The 18,073-nt window shown below is 36.0% G+C and overlaps 1 protein-coding gene across 1 annotated transcript in view; it reads left to right on the top strand.

The window, feature by feature from the left end:
- FIG4 (FIG4 phosphoinositide 5-phosphatase) overlaps positions 1–18,073 on the top strand; it is a 65,433-nt gene that overhangs the window by 17,887 nt on the left and 29,473 nt on the right. The window contains exons 7-15 of the mRNA XM_085217510.1: positions 561–689; positions 2,149–2,249; positions 2,702–2,864; positions 3,438–3,535; positions 5,994–6,127; positions 7,216–7,332; positions 8,846–8,891; positions 10,393–10,541; positions 15,314–15,480. Of these exons, the coding sequence (XP_085073636.1) occupies positions 561–689; positions 2,149–2,249; positions 2,702–2,864; positions 3,438–3,535; positions 5,994–6,127; positions 7,216–7,332; positions 8,846–8,891; positions 10,393–10,541; positions 15,314–15,480 (1,104 nt within the window). The remainder of the gene's footprint in view (positions 1–560; positions 690–2,148; positions 2,250–2,701; positions 2,865–3,437; positions 3,536–5,993; positions 6,128–7,215; positions 7,333–8,845; positions 8,892–10,392; positions 10,542–15,313; positions 15,481–18,073) is intronic.

The raw sequence follows: 18,073 nt of genomic DNA, 5'->3' as shown, positions 1-18,073 counted from the left end.
AGATTATCTGAAAGCACTGTCAATAAATAGTGGTAATGCACCACTTTTTCCTTGTTTAAACATATAATATCCTATTTTTTGAAACGGGTAAGGACGCACGTTCCGAATACATCAGAAATTTAATTTTAATACATGACTCAACAACAGCTGCATTTCGTGATGTTGGTGTATATTAAGAAAACCAGGCTAACTTATGATGGAAGAGGGAAAGAAATACTTTGTTTTTATAGGGGGCCATGGTTAAGCACAGTCTTCCAGAGCTCACATAGAATTGAGAATCTTACAAAGTCCTATCAGAAAATTCTGCAAAGTCTGTTAAAGGACGTTACAGAGGCTGGCAGCTGCAGAAAAATCGTAACTCTCAATAAATGCAGACCTTGAGCAATTATTTGAAGTTATCTGTATTTGGCAAACTTCATGAACACGAGTAAACAATATGATGAGTTGCAGCCAAGGGAAAATCAAAATAAGGATGCAATGAACTTATGTTTTACAACAGTTCAATGCAGTTGAATTTGTTTCTTGATTGCTAATGCATTTTCATTGTAACAACTCTGTAGGTGTTTTTGGAATTTGCAGTAAACCTTATGAAAAGTATGTGTGGAATGGGAAGCTTCTGGAGGCAGTAAAAAATACTGTTCATCGTGATTGGCTGCTGTATATCATTCATGGATTCTGTGGACAATCAAGTATCCTTTTGCTCGTGAAACAAATGGCAGTTATCAATTTAAAAACTTTGACTGTGTGAAATACATTGAAGTATTTCTTTGTAGGATCACCATTTAATTTTATGAGGGCTGCTCCAAAAGTAACTCCTCCTGTTTTATTGTGTTGGCCCACAATGCCGGAGATGAGTGTTGGTGTTATGGCAGTAAAGGTTGAAGCTTCCTAACAGTACTCTGTTACGTGTTGTTGATGTGTGACAGATGGCAGCAGAGGAGCAGTCTGACAAAATGGCATCTGAAATGGAAGTGTGTATGAAGCAAAGGGGTGGAATTGAATTCTTGGAAAAAATGGCATACATTGACATTCATTGCTGCTTGTTGTATGTTTATGGAGACCAAACAGTGGATGTGAGCACAGTGAGGCAGTGGGTGGTACGTTTCAGCAGTGTTTCTGTTGATGCTGATGATAGACCTTCATGATTACTGTGGAATTATTTTAAATGGGTCTATGTACATGGTAACAATAGGAGAAAAAGCTCAAACTAATATCTCATTCCAAATATCTTAGCTGTTAAGAGTTTAGTATATTACGGGGACAATAGATTTTGATCGTCAGCAATTCCATGTTAATTCAGAAGCTTGTTAACAAAATATTTGGGAAAGTAAATACAATTATGAAGCTAAGGTTAGAGTTGTCTTTGCAAAATTTAGTTTTACGTTTTCATTCTTGTCAAGCTTTCGTCATTGGCTTGGTCCTCAGACAGGCAGGTATGTCTGTTTTTATATACCACTTTTTCATCTTCGGTCTTACTTGAAGTGGTAGGTATGGGTGGACCCTACAGGCACTTCTTGAGACACAATAATCTTCACTGTGCATATTTGATGAGAAGATGACTTCTTCCCTCTTTTTTGGGTCTCTCTTATGATAAGGAAGCAGCACAAAGTGGCACAGTCACACTAGACAATTTATCTCTAACTTCTTAACTAAAAAAAAAAAAAAAAAGTTTTTAAAAAAGCCACCACTACCTCTGCAGCTGTTTGGCTTTCAGTTGTTGCCTCTTAAGTAGTTGCAAATTTATCTAATTTTCAAGGCAAATAATTAGGAGGTGGCTACTATACCTGATCTGAAAATAGGAGTTCCCAAACTTGGATCCCTGCATTCACAATAGCAATCTTGTAGTTACTTCACCTCTATTATCACTTCATGCAGTAGAAATACTGCTATATGTTGGGAAGAGAGGTTGATGCATTATAATGGAGATTCTCTTTTCAAAGTGCTTCGGAAGTGATTGTTGAAAAAGGCAATGACCTCTCCCAACTGCAAAAGGAATTTGGAATTCATCTCTGTTAAGGAGGTTTTAGTAAAACAGGTGCTTCATATGCTGTTCTTGTGTTTGTTTTTCCTTAGAATTTATGTTTGCTAACATAAACTAAGTGAACAAAAAGTTGTGTATGATACGTAACCCTTAACTTCTCTTTCAAGAACTGTTAATTTACGGTCGTCCTATATACGTCACTCTGATAGCCAGAAGATCAAGCAAATTTGCTGGCACACGTTTTCTGAAACGAGGATCCAACTGTGAGGTAAATCAAATGTGATTTCATTTTGGTATGGTGAACTGGTAATTTTCCTTGGCCTGCTAATAGTGTGGAAAGCTTCAAAATGACTGACTAGTGAACTGAAATGTTGAGAGGGTTGTTGTGTCTTTCATAGTAACTTAAAGCTATTAGATAATGTTATCACTTCTATCATTAAATATTTCAGTCAGCTAATAAAACTGTTCTTAAAACAAATAACAAGTCTTATTGGAAGCTCTTTCTTGCACTTAAAATGTTATTTACATTGATAATGTCATTTTGTAGAGAAAAAAGTCTGATAAAACACATTTAGGTACAAATGAGAATTTAGTATTCAGTAGTGTTGCCAGTACCGTGATTTGGAGTCTTATAGTTTAATTGTCTGTGATGATCAGTTCTCCATAATGCACTCCATAATGCCATGTCTTCCATAGTATGCGTATTTCTGTTTGTTGTAGGGAGATGTTGCTAATGAAGTAGAAACTGAACAAATACTTTATGATGCTTCAGTCATGTCATTTTCTGCGGGGAGTTATTCTTCCTATGTTCAGGTTCGAGGTTCTGTCCCTCTGTACTGGTCTCAAGATATCTCAACTATGATGCCAAAGCCACCCATAACATGTACGTGTTAATTATTCTTTGTGGTAGATTATGGCTAGCACAACATCTGAGAGAGTAAGTGAAAAATGAGCTTGTGAAAATGAGTAGACTGCCAATGTATTTGTTCTTTGGGAGGCTATGATTTAAGGTAAAATGGTGTTCTTTATGATAAATGTGAAGGCATATCAACATTCAACCATATGAACAGCTGCATTTGTGGTATCAAGTAGGGAAAAAAAAATCCCTGTCTTAAACTTAAAAGTCAGAAATGCCATACAAAAAACTTACGGTTGAAGATGTCAGCTTTCTTTGTGCTTATTCATCTGTGTGCATTTATCTTGAAGGGTTCTGGATGTAATTTTGTACCTGTTAGAAATTGTGGAAAGCATTTGGACTAAATTTAATGGGGCCAGAATAACTGATCTTTGTTACTATCTCATGAACTTTTTGATTAAGATGTTACTTTTCTTGTAAAAGGAGGGTTTTGCATGAATAAAGGAGAGTATGTAATTATATCACTTTAGAGAATTAGTAATTACTTTTTGTAGAGTACTTTTAGGGGAAAATCATCCTGAATATATGTATCTGTTGCAGTGGACCAAGCAGATCCTTTTGCACATGTTGCTGCTCTTCACTTTGACCAAATGCTACAGAGATTTGGCTCTCCCATTATTATTTTGAATCTTGTAAAGGTACAGTATTTTGAATATTTTCTACATGTCTTCAAATTTCTGTAGAATCTCTGTGTACTTTTGTTTGTGCTCTGAACTAATGTTAGCTTGCAAGTGGCATATTTTGTTCATAAATTTAGTGCTATGCAGGAGATCACATAACTTTGTAACTGCTTTCAGTATGGTTCTTCAAAAATATTGTCTCCTGTTTTTATAGTTTTCTTATAACTTTTCACTGTTGTTCTCAGTCTCTTACTATTCCCCCTTAAATGGAGTAAGTCAAAGTAACTTTACCACTAAATTTTCCTTTAACTTCTTATTAAACTGTGGTTCCATGCAAAGTAATGTTTGTAGACTTCTTAACACAAATGTCTGAGTTCTTTGAAATACTATGGTAAAGACATATCCCTCCTTTTTTTGCTTGATCAGATACAGTTATGGATGTATGGTCAGGAGAGAAAGTTGAGGCATCTTGTGCAGGTTAATAGACAGTGCCAGAGGCAGCAGGAGTGAGCATATGGGAAAGCTACTCTACTGCTGCATTAATTCATAGAATCACTGAATATCCCAAGTTTGGAATGGACCCACAGGGCTCGTGGAGTCCCAACTCCTGGCTCCACATAGGACCACCCAAAATTCAAACTCTGTCTGAGAGCATTGCCCAAATGCAAACTGTATAGTTTGTTTTCTACTCTGCAGTTTCTGTAATTTTTTGGATGTTTTCTTCTGATAATTTTACAGTAAAGTTAGTTCTGTCTTACTACATTTTTTCTTCTTTAATGAACCGTTTCCACACTCTGTTTTAATACACTGATTCATTTGAACTTCTTTCTTACTTCTTTTTTATGCTTTTTAAAAATGCTATCATTAGTCACATTGCAGGATTGTATTCAGTAGAAAAGAGGACCTTCTTTGTGAATGTGCAGTCTATTCCTAATATAATAAAAGTAGGGAAAATTTAAAAAAAAAAAAAAAAGGCTTTTAAAACTCAAGATTGTAATAAATGGCAACTAGATAATCTGTCTTCTATTTCTAGAAGCTTTCCTGTTTAGGGGGGCTTTTAAGATTGTCTGAGAGTCTGTGGAATCAACTTAGGATAGCAGTTGTTGACAAGAAAATAATTTTATTTCTTGCAGCCATAGCTTTCAAAGGCCATTGTTACAGTGTGAATCTAGACTCACGTGACCATGACACATGAATCATTATAAGCTTTTATTCACAGGCCCTTTGACACTATGGCTAAAAATGCATCTGTTTCTCTCCCTCTTTGTGGTTTCCCAGTGTTAGGATGCTAAAATTAAAAGATTTTATTATTTTATGTTCCAGTTAATAAATAAATAAGTTGCCTTGTTTCCATATTGCTCTTGCTTCTACACAAAAGCTAAGCATTTCCGTCTCTAGTGCTGTTAGTATTTGATTTCTTAGAGGGTGGTGAAACGTAAATCTATTTCACACTTTACCTCTCTCTACCAGAAATTTGTGAACAATTGCATTAGGCTTGCTTATTTATTTATTTATTTATTTATGGCTGCTCTTATATATGAGTTTAAATTGATTTGATATAGGTTCATTGTAAGTTTTAGTTTGGACTAAGTTGAGAGAAAAGACATATTAAGTGGAGTGCCAAAACATATGGTATATTCAGGTAATGGCTCTGTTGTTCTAAATGTTTTCATAATCTTGCAAAGCTGTTGTTCTTCATCTTCTGCCAGTAATGGAAGAGAATTCACCTAAGTCCCCTTGTACTCCAGAAGCTAGCAGGATACTCTTGTGCCCAGCTTTCAGTTCAGAGACTTTTTCAAAAGTGACAGAGCTTGTTTTAAAGTGGTTCAGACAGCTGTGCATAGATTGAGAATGTACTAATTCACAAAAGGAATGTGAGTCTGTTTTAAAATGAGTATGCAGAGCTGCTGAATGAACTCGTTTATTTTTGATTTATTGTTTCTTTAACAAACAAAATGTTTAATGGTTGGGGTTTTTTTGTTTGTTTGTTGTTTTTTTGTTTTGTTTTTAAAAAGCTGTTTTTCCTCTTTTAAGATATTCTAGGTTGAGAAGAGCTTATGAAATCTACTGATTAGTTTGGAAACTCTAGGCTCTTTTTAGCTTTCTACTTCAACCTTATTGTTGCTGTGCCACTATGATTCTTAATTAAAATAGGTTAAATATTTTGCTTAATAAAGTATTACTAATGTTAAATCTAATATTATTCTGATGTTGCTCTTCAAATTCAAAAGCTCGTTTTCTGATTTATTTTTTTTTGCCTTTATGCATTGTCTAACATAATAAATTATTTTTGTTTGTCTTGTTTCTGCTCTCATACTGAACAAATATTGGAGTCTAGGTTAAAGAGTCTGTGTTAGAGAATGTCAGTCTATAATACACACACACATACACACACACACACACCCTTCTATATGGATCTGTAGAGGTGGTTGTTGATGATAGTTCTGACATTCTCTTCCTTTTCTTTTTGCCAAAGGAACGTGAAAAAAGAAAGCATGAAAGGATTCTTAGCGAAGAACTTGTTGCTGCTGTGACGTATCTGAACCAATTTTTGCCCCCAGAGCATGCAATTATATATATTCCTTGGGATATGGCCAAATACACAAAAAGGTAGAAAAGGTCATTCTTTGTATCATAGAATTGTAGAATAGCTCAGGTTGGATGAGACCTTAAATTTGACTAGATTTCATACTCTGTTTTTCATTCTAAAATGGCATTGTGCACAGATAGGTCTACATTCAATTTGTTTCATGATTAATTAGCAAATCTCAAAATAAGACTAGATTTCCTTTCAGAAGATATGCTAGACACAAGTTCTTGGGTTCTTTATGAAGCAATGCCAAGGAAGCTTATTGTCTATCCAATATGGGGAATGATACTAGATAGTTAAAAGATCTCCCCTCTAGCTTTAAGCTTGGTGTTTATTTATATGGGCATCCACCCTAGTACCCATGCAAAAAAAAAAACCTGAGGGCTTTGAAGATAAATTTTTAATGCAAATGAGATGTAACACGTATATCCACCTAAAGAAGTTTACTGGAAATTTAATGAATACTGAGAATGATTCTGCTTTAACATGTAGTTCCAAAGTACATTTTCTGGAAAGCAGATCCTGTAGAAACATTTCAAATTAATCCTTCAAGCTCAGTGTAAACAATTGCTTAAAAAAAGAAATAATGCTTAACTGTTTACACATAACTTTGTTTTTAAAGTTCTTGTTAAAATATTTGCATTTCAAGCCTCGTCTAATGGATGGATACCCTGGTGTGAATGAGCAGTGAAGAAAAGTGTGAAGACCACACACTGAAACAAATGTTAATGAATGACAATACTTTTCAAATAAAATGGAGGCATAACATTTAATGAAATAATTTATCAATTTCTGTCATATTCTTATTTTATGAATCACAAAAACTTCAGCAGGGAGAAAAGGAATGTGATATTACAGTCAAGGAATTTTATGTGTTTTATTCCATTTGTGTTACGTAAAATGTTTTATTAATAAGTGAACAACATTGCTCAATGGCTGCTTTCTAAGTCTTTAAGCTGTAGGAAAAGAGTAGGCATAGTTGCTGTGAGATAAATAAAGCTGTGATGCGTCTTCTCTTAAATTATTTTTGTTATTAGAAGACTTCCAAACAGTGAGAATTTTTGATTGTTAATACATCTTTACTGTGTAATCTTTTTTCTCTCCCCAGCAAACTTTGCAATGTCCTCGATAGATTGAATGTGATTGCAGAAAGTGTAGTGAAGAAAACTGGGTTTTTTGTAAATCGACCTGATTCCTACTGCAATGTCTTGCGGCCAGATGAAAAGTATGTATAATCTTACAGATGCATGATGAGTAATGTCTGTTGCTTGGACAGTTGTCTGCAATTTCTGCTATTGCTCATTTCTTATTTTGAGACTTCATTTAACATGAGTACTTTGTTATTGAGTTATAGCCAAAAGAATTGCAGTCAGAGGCATGTACTATAAAATGCTAATACATCTAAAAATTTATAGTCTGTTTTATTATGCTGCTGTTCTCCCACTGTAATGAATTCCTACATCAAACCATTATTTGTAACTTGTAATCTGTGTTGTCTGTATTTATATAAAGCTTTTTTTTTTTTTTTTTTTTCATTAACTGAAGGAATCCTAAAGTTGGGGGTAAATTTTAACAAAGGGAACATTTGGAATTTGGTAAGAGACTTCTTTTAAGGTGTATGAAAAATGTGCCTAGGACTGAAATGTAAGGTAGTCCAGTATTTTCCAATTGATTTTTATGCTATTCATACATACAAAACTGAAAAGTTGTGCTTTTTTATTTTGTTATTAAGTTATAGGAATAGTATTTGTTTTGACTGCTGTGGAGATAAGAGGATTCTGCTGACTGAATCATTATAAGTCTTTGAAAATTCAGAAATAATGTAACTTCCAAGTTACAAGTTCAACAAATTGTTTTTTTTTTCAAATCTTTATCATAGGGATCTAATTCATCACTACCCAAACAGCCGTTCTTATTTTACATTAAGTGCATTTTTGCCTTTCTAGCCTACCTTCATTTAGAAACAATCTGGAGTAAAACTCTGAGGCTCTTTTAGAGCTTCTGTGCCATGCAGTACAGCAAATGTAGCAACTGCAAAATAGCATGAATGAGATCGATCCATCCACGTAATGCTGTGATCTGTAGAAGTAGTCTAATCAGTCTTAAAAGTAGTATGTATAAGCTTGTCAGACCATTTCTCCAATCAGGCTGGTGCTATGCTCCTAACTTGAAAATTTTTAGTTGTTCAGTTGTACTTGCATCAAGCATAACTGCTCCCTTACCTCAAAATGTCTTTGATTTCAAATTCCCGTTCTTTGCCTCTTGGGTACAGATATGGTCTGTACAGAATAACAAGAACTGGGTGATAAATAGCATGTATGCCTAGAATCAGTGTGAAGGGGAGAATTAAATCAACCAGTTGTACTACAGTGTGTCTTTTGCCTCTCCCTTCCAATCATTGTAGTCATTGGCATTGTACCTTTTTTATTTTTTTATTTTTAATCTGAGGACCTCATGGAGCAAGGCTTGTATGGCTCATCCTCTGTCTTCTAGGGAGGGAATGTTCTATATAGCTTAGAAACCTTTTTACTTTAAGGCTAAGTTTTGTTTTTAACAGTGCAGTTTAAAAACATCTTGCTAATGCAGAGCTTTCACTGCGTTCTGCTGCTCAGTGATATCAATTTTGCCTTGCAGCAGGATTTAACTGCCACTGTTTTTCACTGAGCAGATCCATATGTGGTATGGCCTGTTCTTTTTAAAAGTTATTTGAAAGTTGTTCTATTTTGTTTCTCTTTTAGATGGAATGAACTGGGAGGCTGTGTTATTTCCACTGGTCGCTTGCAGGTAGTAAGATAGTAGACTTTATTAATTCAAAGATGTAGGGATTTAAATCTTCATTCCCAAAGCATCAGTGAAATAATTTGCATAGATACTTAATGATTGATTCACAGCTTACCTTCTTAAAGTAACATTTGTAGTAGGATAAACAGCATTATTGCAGTCCATGCAAGAAACCTAAATGGGAAATAGGGCTTGAAGTTCTTGGATAGGTCCACAAAACTTTATGCTACTGAAATTGTATTTTTGCTGAATGAAGTCTGAGAAATGTTTGGATTTTAAACTACTTTCCGCTACTTACATAGTCTATAGTAGTAGCCATGGAGCAAATGATAAAACAGCAACTTTTTAACAATCTATGTAAAACAATATTAGATAGGAGGAATGAGGAATAAACATTCCTAAGTCTGGTTACATTCATACACCTGAAAATTAGCAATTACAATTTCATCACTGCTGAATATTCTTCTGGTTACATTCATACACCTGAAAATTAGCAATTACAATTTCATCACTGCTGAATATTCTGTACATCGTTGCAATTTCTACCACTGAAAGAAAATACAAATAAAAAACTTTTTTTCTTTATACTCAGAAAAATGCAGTATGATAAATTCTAAAGTAACAGATTTATATTTAGTGTTATGGTTATGTACTCTGAACGCTGGGCATATTTTTGAGAAACCTTAATGACTTTTGACTTAGTATTCATGATTTTGAAGTTCTCTTAAGTTGAAAAGGATGTGACCATTCCTTTCTTAATGGAGCACTAGGATGTGTTTTGTTCTAAAAAAAAGAAGAATATAAATGCTATTTAGATTTCTCAATGTTAGTCTTGCAGGTTTACCTGTCTTAAGGATATGATTTCTCCTGTCTATCTTTAAGCTTTGAGGTGGTCACTGTAAGTGTTCTATGTAAGGATTTCCATCATGGTTCATCTTGTCTTGATATAGACAATTTGTGAGTCACACTCAATGTGCTTCTTCATTAAGACAGTAAAAATTTAGATAACTAGCACAGATGTAGCCATGTGTATATTTGAGCAGAAGAATCACCTGTGCTACTGTGTGGAAGTGGCTAGCATCTGTTAGTGTTATAAATTTGTATGCATTATGAAACTGAAGAGTGGAGGTGCAAGCACGAGATATGGAAAGCTTAAAATATGAGCACCATCGTAGTAGAACCACAGCAAGCTGACAGCGTGCTTTGTTTCATGCAGTAGTTACAGCATAGTTGAAAATAAGGCCTTGACCGATATAACACGTTACTTCTAAGTCCCAGTAAAGGTAGAAGGAAGAGTATTTTGAAAGTAGACCTTACAGCATAATGTAGATTGCTATACATAAAAAGTCTTTGCTTGAAGTTCTGTGAACTGACATAAAATCCAATATGAGAGATTTGGCAAGTAGTTGGACAGTAAGAAAAAGTAGTAATAATTAATATGGTAAATTCTTAATTAAAAAAAAAAAACAAAACAACAAATCTCTTATTTGCATTGCTTTACCAGACTGGAGTTCTCCGAACCAACTGTGTGGACTGTTTAGATCGTACTAACACAGCCCAGTTTATGGTAGGAAAATGTGCTTTGGCATACCAACTCTATTCGCTGGGACTGATCGATAAGCCCAATTTACAGTTTGATACAGATGCTGTTCGGTAAGATACATTAATTATGTCATGGTGGGTTTTTTTTTGTTTGTTTAATCTTATGTAAAGAGACTTGGGTAAAGTATTGCTTGTATAAAGAAAAAGTGCATTTCTTTTTCTATTGGAATGATTTTGTAGTTATTCAGGTAAGTCTAAAAATTCATACTTTAACTGTTTTGAGAAAATCCAGTCACGCTGAAAATTTCCAATTCTAGAAAGGTATGTTAGTTAGGCTTCTTACAAAATAGCTGCTTGACTTCAATCTATATAACTAAACACAGTCTGAAAAGTTTCCCTCTTAAATAAATGCGACATAAAAATAACACTTATTTCATTTGGTTGATGCAAAGTGTAAATTGAGAATAAAAACGGAAATAGGTATTCTGCAGAATGCCAAATTGATATTTTTATAGAAGTGCATCTCACCTGGATATTTCCTACATTTCCTTTGATAAATTTTGTGCTTTCTGGTTTATTGAAGAGAGAAGTTTTCAGCAAAGCTGTTCTCTCCAATTAGGTTGCAGTTATACTTACTCAAGCATCCTCAAACTATTAAAAAAAAAAAAAAGAATCAGCATTTAAATTGAAATGCTCTGGGAGTGAAAGGAAACTAAGCTACATGAAAATTAATGTATCTATCTGTGAAGTGATGTGTTTTTATTCCTTGTACTGTAGTCATAGAATCATAGAATGGCCTGGGTTGAAAAGGACCACAATGATCATTGAGTTTCAACCCCCCTGCTATGTGCAGGATCGCCAACCACCAGACCAGGCTGCCCAGAGCCACATCCAGCCTGGCCTTGAATGCCTGCAGGGCTGGGGCATCCACAACCTCCTTGGGCAACCTGTTCCAGTGTGTCACCATCCTCTGTGTGAAAAACTTCCTCCTAATATCTAACCTAAACCTCCCCTGTCTCGGTTTAAAACCATTCCCCCTTGTCCTATCACTATTCACCCTCCTGACACATCCACAGTAATGACAGTGAAACTTACGGCTTCTCTGCTGTCATTGCCTAGTGGTTTGTTAGGTTTGGAATGTGGAGAAGTAACTCGTGTATCAAAAAAAGATCAAGTCCTGGGTCGTGCATTTCTCTCAGTCTCACTCAAGTCTCACTCATTCCTCTCACCATACTCGAGATGTATATTCAGCTTCTGTCCTTTCTCGTCAGTTAGCTTCCGGCACTTGGTTGGTGCCAGGAGCAGGTAAGTGCCACAGCGTGGTGGCTTTCTGTGCAAGTGGTGGCTGTTGGCCTCTGTCTGATGGCTGGCTTCCATGGTGTGTTCACAATGCCTCTTATCCTGTGTCCCAGCTGCTGGGTGCTGCATCTTTACCTCTGGGAAGCAACTGTTGCTGCAATTACCAGTTACTGTGCAACCCCTAGGGACTTGGCAATTGGATCTGTTGGGCCCTAACCAGTGAGGATCAGGAAATGGACAAGTCTCTTATACCCACTCTGTATGTTGTCCTCTGCAGCAACTGCTTACTTTATCAGCTCAGGCATTCCTTAGGCTTTACTACCTTTCCCTTTTCCACCCCTATTTTGGGATCCAAAATTTTGTCTGTTGCTTCCTATTCTGATAGTCTCATGTTTGCTGTCTAACTTCACAGAATCATAGGGGTTGGAAGGGACCTCCAGAGATCATAGTGTCCAACCCCCCTGCCAAAGCAGGTTCCTTACACCAAGTCACACAAGTAGGCGTCCAGGCCTACTTGAATATCTCCAGAGAAGGAAACTCCACAACCTCCCTGGGCAGCCTGTTCCAGTACTCCGTCACCCTCACCGTGAAGAAGTTCTTGTGCACATTTGTGTGGAACTTCCTATGCTGCAGCTTATGTCCGTTTCCCCTTGTCCTGTCTCCACACACTGCTGAAAACAGTCTGGTCTTGCCACTCTGCCCCCTACACTTTAGATATTTATAGACCTGGATCAGGTCCCCTCTCAGTCGTCTTTTCTCAAGGCTAAACAGACCCAGTTCACTCAGCCTTTCTTCATAGGGGAGATGCTCCAGGCCCTTCACCATCTTTGTGGCCCTCCGCTGGACTCTTTCCAAGAGATCCCTGTCTTTTTTGTACCGGGGAGCCCAGAACTGGACACAGTACTCCAGATGAGGCCTTACCAGGGCAGAGCAGAGGGGGAGGATCACCTCCCTCGACCTGCTGGCCACGCTCTTTTTAATGCACCCCAGAATGCCATTGGCCTTTTTGGCCACGAGGGCACACTGCTGGCTCATGGCCAACTTGTCGTCCACCATGTTCTCCACTCCAGGTTCACCACTTCTCTCCTCCTTGCTCCCTCTCCACTTTCCAGCCGCCCAAATTTCCATCTATAGTTCAGATTTTAATAGGTGCTTCCTTTTATTTTCCTGATATCATGTTTTTCATAATCTGTCTGAAATGTAGCTATTAGCTATTACACATTTCACAGCATGACATGTATACCTCTCTGAAACTTCTCATCTGTGAAGACTTTTTTTCTGAATTACCGTATTCAGAAATACTATAAAATTGTATTCATAATCCAATAAATTTTGAAGAGAAGCATGCACTGTGATGCATCTCCATTGTTCTGTCTTTCACTTCGACGTACTGCATTCTTTTTCCCATATCAAGTGTCTGCTTGCTAGATACTCTTCCTCTTCATTTACACTCTTCTAACTGACCAGAGAGACTAGTATTCAGCACACTATCATCCTCAATCAAGATAATGTGACTGGAAAGCTGCTAACTATTGTTTTCATCACAGTTTTGAGTGTCCACTATGCTAATTTGGATATTTCATATGGTCTCACTGACTACAATCCAGAATCTCTGTTGAGCTTTATTTCTGAAGTTAGGGTTTTAATTGGGTTGGTCTTCCCAAAGGATGGGAAAAAACATGTATATTGAAGACTGATTATGTCTAGGATTTTTCTTCCTAATGATTTAATTGAGCAGGACCGTTTCTGCAAGCATTTCTTTACAATCCCTCTAATGTAGTAGTTGTCCCATCTAAGAGGTTTCCTAGACCATTTGTACATTTGCTGCTTATTTGATTGTATACACTTAACTACCTTTCTCTCCACAGAAGACTAGTCTTTGTCTATTTGCAGGCTTAATAGTTTGAGGCTATGGAAGGTTAATTTAATTCTACAAATTATTTCCAAATCAAGTGGATCAACATCCTCAATGAATTTCAAGTTGTCAGCTTCCTCTGAACCTTTATTGCAAGGTCATTGCAACTCAGTTCTTCAGTGTCCCATGGCTGACTGAAAAAATTCTGAGAGGTATCTTCCTTTCTCCTGCCAGTTGTTGCCTTGAACACATGGGGATTTTTAGCTTTTAGCTGAAAAGGGTTTTCTGTCTTTCTCCTTGTTTTAAAAGAAGCATACCAAAACCGAAGAAGCAGGCAGTACTTACACTCTCAAGCAACTATTCACAGCTCATGATACTATGCATATATTTGTGAATTTATTTTTTGTTTTTTGTTAGGCAGATCTTTTTGTACTTGACCTTAGGCAGAAGGTTTGTTGGACAGGTGTTCTGCTTTTTGGAAATGGTTTTGCTGCTTACATAAGTATTCTTCATCCAGAATCTTTCGAGGAAGACTTCAGTCAGATGGTTCTTGTGTTGCTTATGCAGTGCTACTCCTTTATTGGGAACTTTCCTAAGGGTATATTTTTTGTTGGTTTGTTGTTTATGTCCTCTGCCCTCTCCTCCACTCCTGAACAGCTTCTTCCTTCTTAGGTATTATGGTAGGTCAGGTGCATATGCCTTAGTTACTGTGTCTGCATATTGACATAAAATAAGTTTCTACAAGTCAAGGAGAAGGGTGGTGTTTTTTCCTTTCGACTGCAGTTTCAACCTCTTCTTGCTACATGTCATACTTGTGATTGTCTTACTCAGGCAGGGCCTTAGTGCCCACTTCTGAGAATCTGTTTTCTTAGACAGGATGCCACGTCCTTGGGATAACCTTGTTTTCTGACCTTGTTTTCTGAGATGATCATCTTGTTTTGGTTGAGCTAGAACTGCTTCTTGATGGTTTTTTTGTTACTTGGACAGCTCTCCATTTGGAGTCTTGGTTCTTGAGAACAGTGTTGTTTTGGGCTAGTTCTTCTTGTTTATCTTAATGGCTGACTCTTTCTACCCTCTTACCACACACTTTTTCAGCTCCAGCAAATTGTATATGACTGCCCTTCACATTTCTCACAGTCATGTTACTTCTTTTTATACCTTTGAGCCATTATAATTAGGTAGTTTTTGGAAAGTTACATTAACTTAATTCCCAGTGAACTTAATAGAAAACATAGCCTTGAGATATTGGCACATTCTGTCCCATTTGGCATATTTAAAATGCCTTAGTTTATGATGATATACTGTTTGTTTACTCCCTATGGGCTAATGCAATGTGTTAATCTTCTCTCTGAATCTACCGAAGTGCATATTCTGTGGAGTGAATGCATTCTGATGTGTTCTGAATTGCTGAAAGTCTTAGTATACTTATCTAATCCACTTACTAAAACTGAATATAATTTTCACATATTTATCTGAATAAAGACATAGTTTTAAATTTCAGTGTTAACAAGTTATTGATAACATGTTTTAATGAAATACTTATTTTGTAAACTGAAAGGAGAAGAAAATGTATTGCTTGTTATGCAGTGAAGCAATTCTATGTATGAAGGTATCTAAAATGTTCTGGTGTGCTTTTACTTGTAAATGCAATTTTGAATGTTACTTTTCTTTCTTTCTTAAAAGCTCTTTTCAGCAGGTTGACAAATGTCACGTTTTTCTTCTCCTTCAGATTATTTGAAGAATTATATGAAGATCATGGAGATACACTTTCTCTGCAGTATGGAGGTTCTCAGCTTGTCCACAGGGTAAAAACCTATAGGAAGATAGCTCCATGGACTCAGCATTCCAAAGACATTATGCAAACGCTCTCAAGATATTACAGTAATGCTTTTTCAGGTACATTTCAGTGCTTTCTTTTGAGCCGTAATTTAGAAAACATCATGCTTCAATAATCACTACCATGATCTTATAGCTGTGGTTCTCCGTACTATAATTTGAAAATAATTCAGTAAAATCAGATGGCATCAAATGGATGTTCTGATTTGATGGAATTTTTTTATGCTGTATCCTATGCAAACGCATGTTGTGTCATGCAGCCTTATTTGGCAAAGTTATTTAACAGATATGAGAACTCTAGCAATTGTACACAGGGAGCACTGAAACTGCCACTGCAGGTATTTGCAGCTCAGTAGAGAAGCAGGTAACTCTTACAGAGCTGTTAAAGTCGTGGAGAGAGTGGTTTCAACAAAGAAAAGGAAACTGGCAAATATAAGTTCTAAGCACAAATAGAAAGCTTCAAATTGAGTATTTCTTAAAATTGTGATGTTTTGTTTTGCATGTGATATTTCTGGGGACTTTGAACAAAAAGCGTGTAAATAATTGTTTTGCATTGGTAGAAATTACTAACTGTTGAATCTGTGGTAGAAATGGCAAGTAAAATAAATTTAAAAGACAACATGCCCCACTAAGTAGATAAACTGTTTTTGAGACAAATAGGCTGTAAAACATTAGCATACTCTTTTTTTTTTTTTTCCAATGAAATTTGAAGGTTCACTGTTCAGCATGCCCAACAGCAACGCTGTTCAAGTGGCATCTCCAACTGTGTTACTGCAATAAACTAAGAGAAATCTTTTTATTATTCAAGTTATCTCAGAAAGCAGAGGTTTCTGAGATTTAGAAGAAGATTCTGATTTGCTATTCTGCTCTCATTATCTGTCCTTTAAAATAAAAATAAAACTCCGAGAGCTATCCTGTTTGTGAGCCTGCACTTCTTTGTTTCTGATGTGAGAAACTTCTTTATAATGCTTACTAATATTATTTATGAGTAGTAGCAGATGCAGAAATTGTCAGTGACTGACCTGAAGTCATACATTGTATCAGATTCGGCACAATGTCACACATGGCCTGCTAAGTGTCTCCTAGAGAAACCACTTAGCCACTCTTGCTTTGTTTGTTGATCATAAAAAAAAGTACGTGACAATTTACACTTTTTAAGAATGTGGATTCCTCTGTTGACCTCAAGGCTCTTAGGATAATCACTACTAATTAAGTTGAACAGATGAGAAAAAGTAAAATGTGATGGTAAAGAGATTTGCCTGGAGATACTAATGCAATAGATAAGGCCTGAGCTTCTAAGAACAATAACCAAATGCAGTTTGAACCTAGATCTTGATAGTTTCCTGTAGATTTTTTTTGTACCTATGAATTTGTAACATGTGGCGTATGTAATAGAAATTGAAGAGTTAAAAATGTTCTCAAGATCAGCTTAGTGAGTCAAACGTAGAAGAAAGTCAAATTTTCTTCCTGAAAATATGGGACAGTTGATTTTTATGGTAACTTGAAAAAATACTATGGACATAGGCAAGAACTCTGACTTTTTTTGCATGCATGTTTTTAAATCTAGCATTTGAAAAAAGGGTGCAGTTTAGTTTGGGTGCTCAGCTGTTTGAATTACCTTGGCTGTAAACAAGTAAGTTATACCAGAAATAAGAATGTCATCCATTTGAGAACTAGATGTTCCTTCAAGACCGTCTCAGGCAGGCATTCTGATTCGTTGTATTCTGCTATTTCTCTTTCATTTGCGATTGAAAAAATAGGAAATAGAAAAAACATCAGCTTTGTGCCTCTTAGAAAATAATGTGACACTGTGCTTTTCAGTGCTGGATTTGCTACATGCATAATAAGCTTCTGGAATCTAGAATAATCTGTTTATCCACAGACAGGGCTGGACATAGTAAACTACCTTTTAGTGTTGTATGAAAATAAACTTAATTACTATACCCTTTTAGTCATGGGATCTTATAATCCCAATTATGTTGAATCTCTCGTGATTTAGTAATTTGTCATGTAGTGCAGTTACAAATTCAGATTGAGAGCAGTAGATTATTTTTGGCTAATTCAATTACATGGCCCCTTCAGTTCCTGTTTTCTCAAATGGTCTTAAAATGTGCTAGTATACACGTACATTGCAGTATCTTTTGAAAAATCGGTGCAGTCTTTCTATTGCTTGTAGATAATTATAACAGTCAATGCTAACAATGAAGTGAGAAAACCTGTTTGCTCTTTTGTCTGTGTTCCACAGCGTATTGACACGTTCTTATATATTTATTTTTGAAATGAGATATTTTCCATCAAGATAAGAAAATTGATCTGAAAAGTTCAATATCCTTTTTTCTCCAGACAATATTTCAAAGGCAAAAGCTCTCATTATATTTGTTCAAAATTAAATCATAAAATTGTTCAAACCTTAAAATAAGACAGTGGGGAGAGTGGAAGGATTATCTCCTTTCCAGTTAACTGTCTGCTTTCCAAGTCATGTTCACAAATGTAATTGTGCTTGCCTGAGGACTTACGCACAGAACATTTTTAATGGTATATTTTATTACCTACATTGAAATTGAGTTGAAAAGTAAAACAGTGGAGAGACATTTTCTGATAAATGTCCCATATTTCTATTGAATTTAAAACACAGCAGTTCAGCTGAAACAAT

This window comes from Meleagris gallopavo, chromosome 2 (assembly GCF_905368555.1).
Source record: "Meleagris gallopavo chromosome 2, MGAL_WU_HG_1.1, whole genome shotgun sequence".
Taxonomy (NCBI): Eukaryota; Metazoa; Chordata; class Aves; order Galliformes; family Phasianidae; genus Meleagris; species Meleagris gallopavo.
Note: the sequence above shows the minus strand (reverse complement) of the source record. Positions and strands in the feature narration are given on the sequence as shown.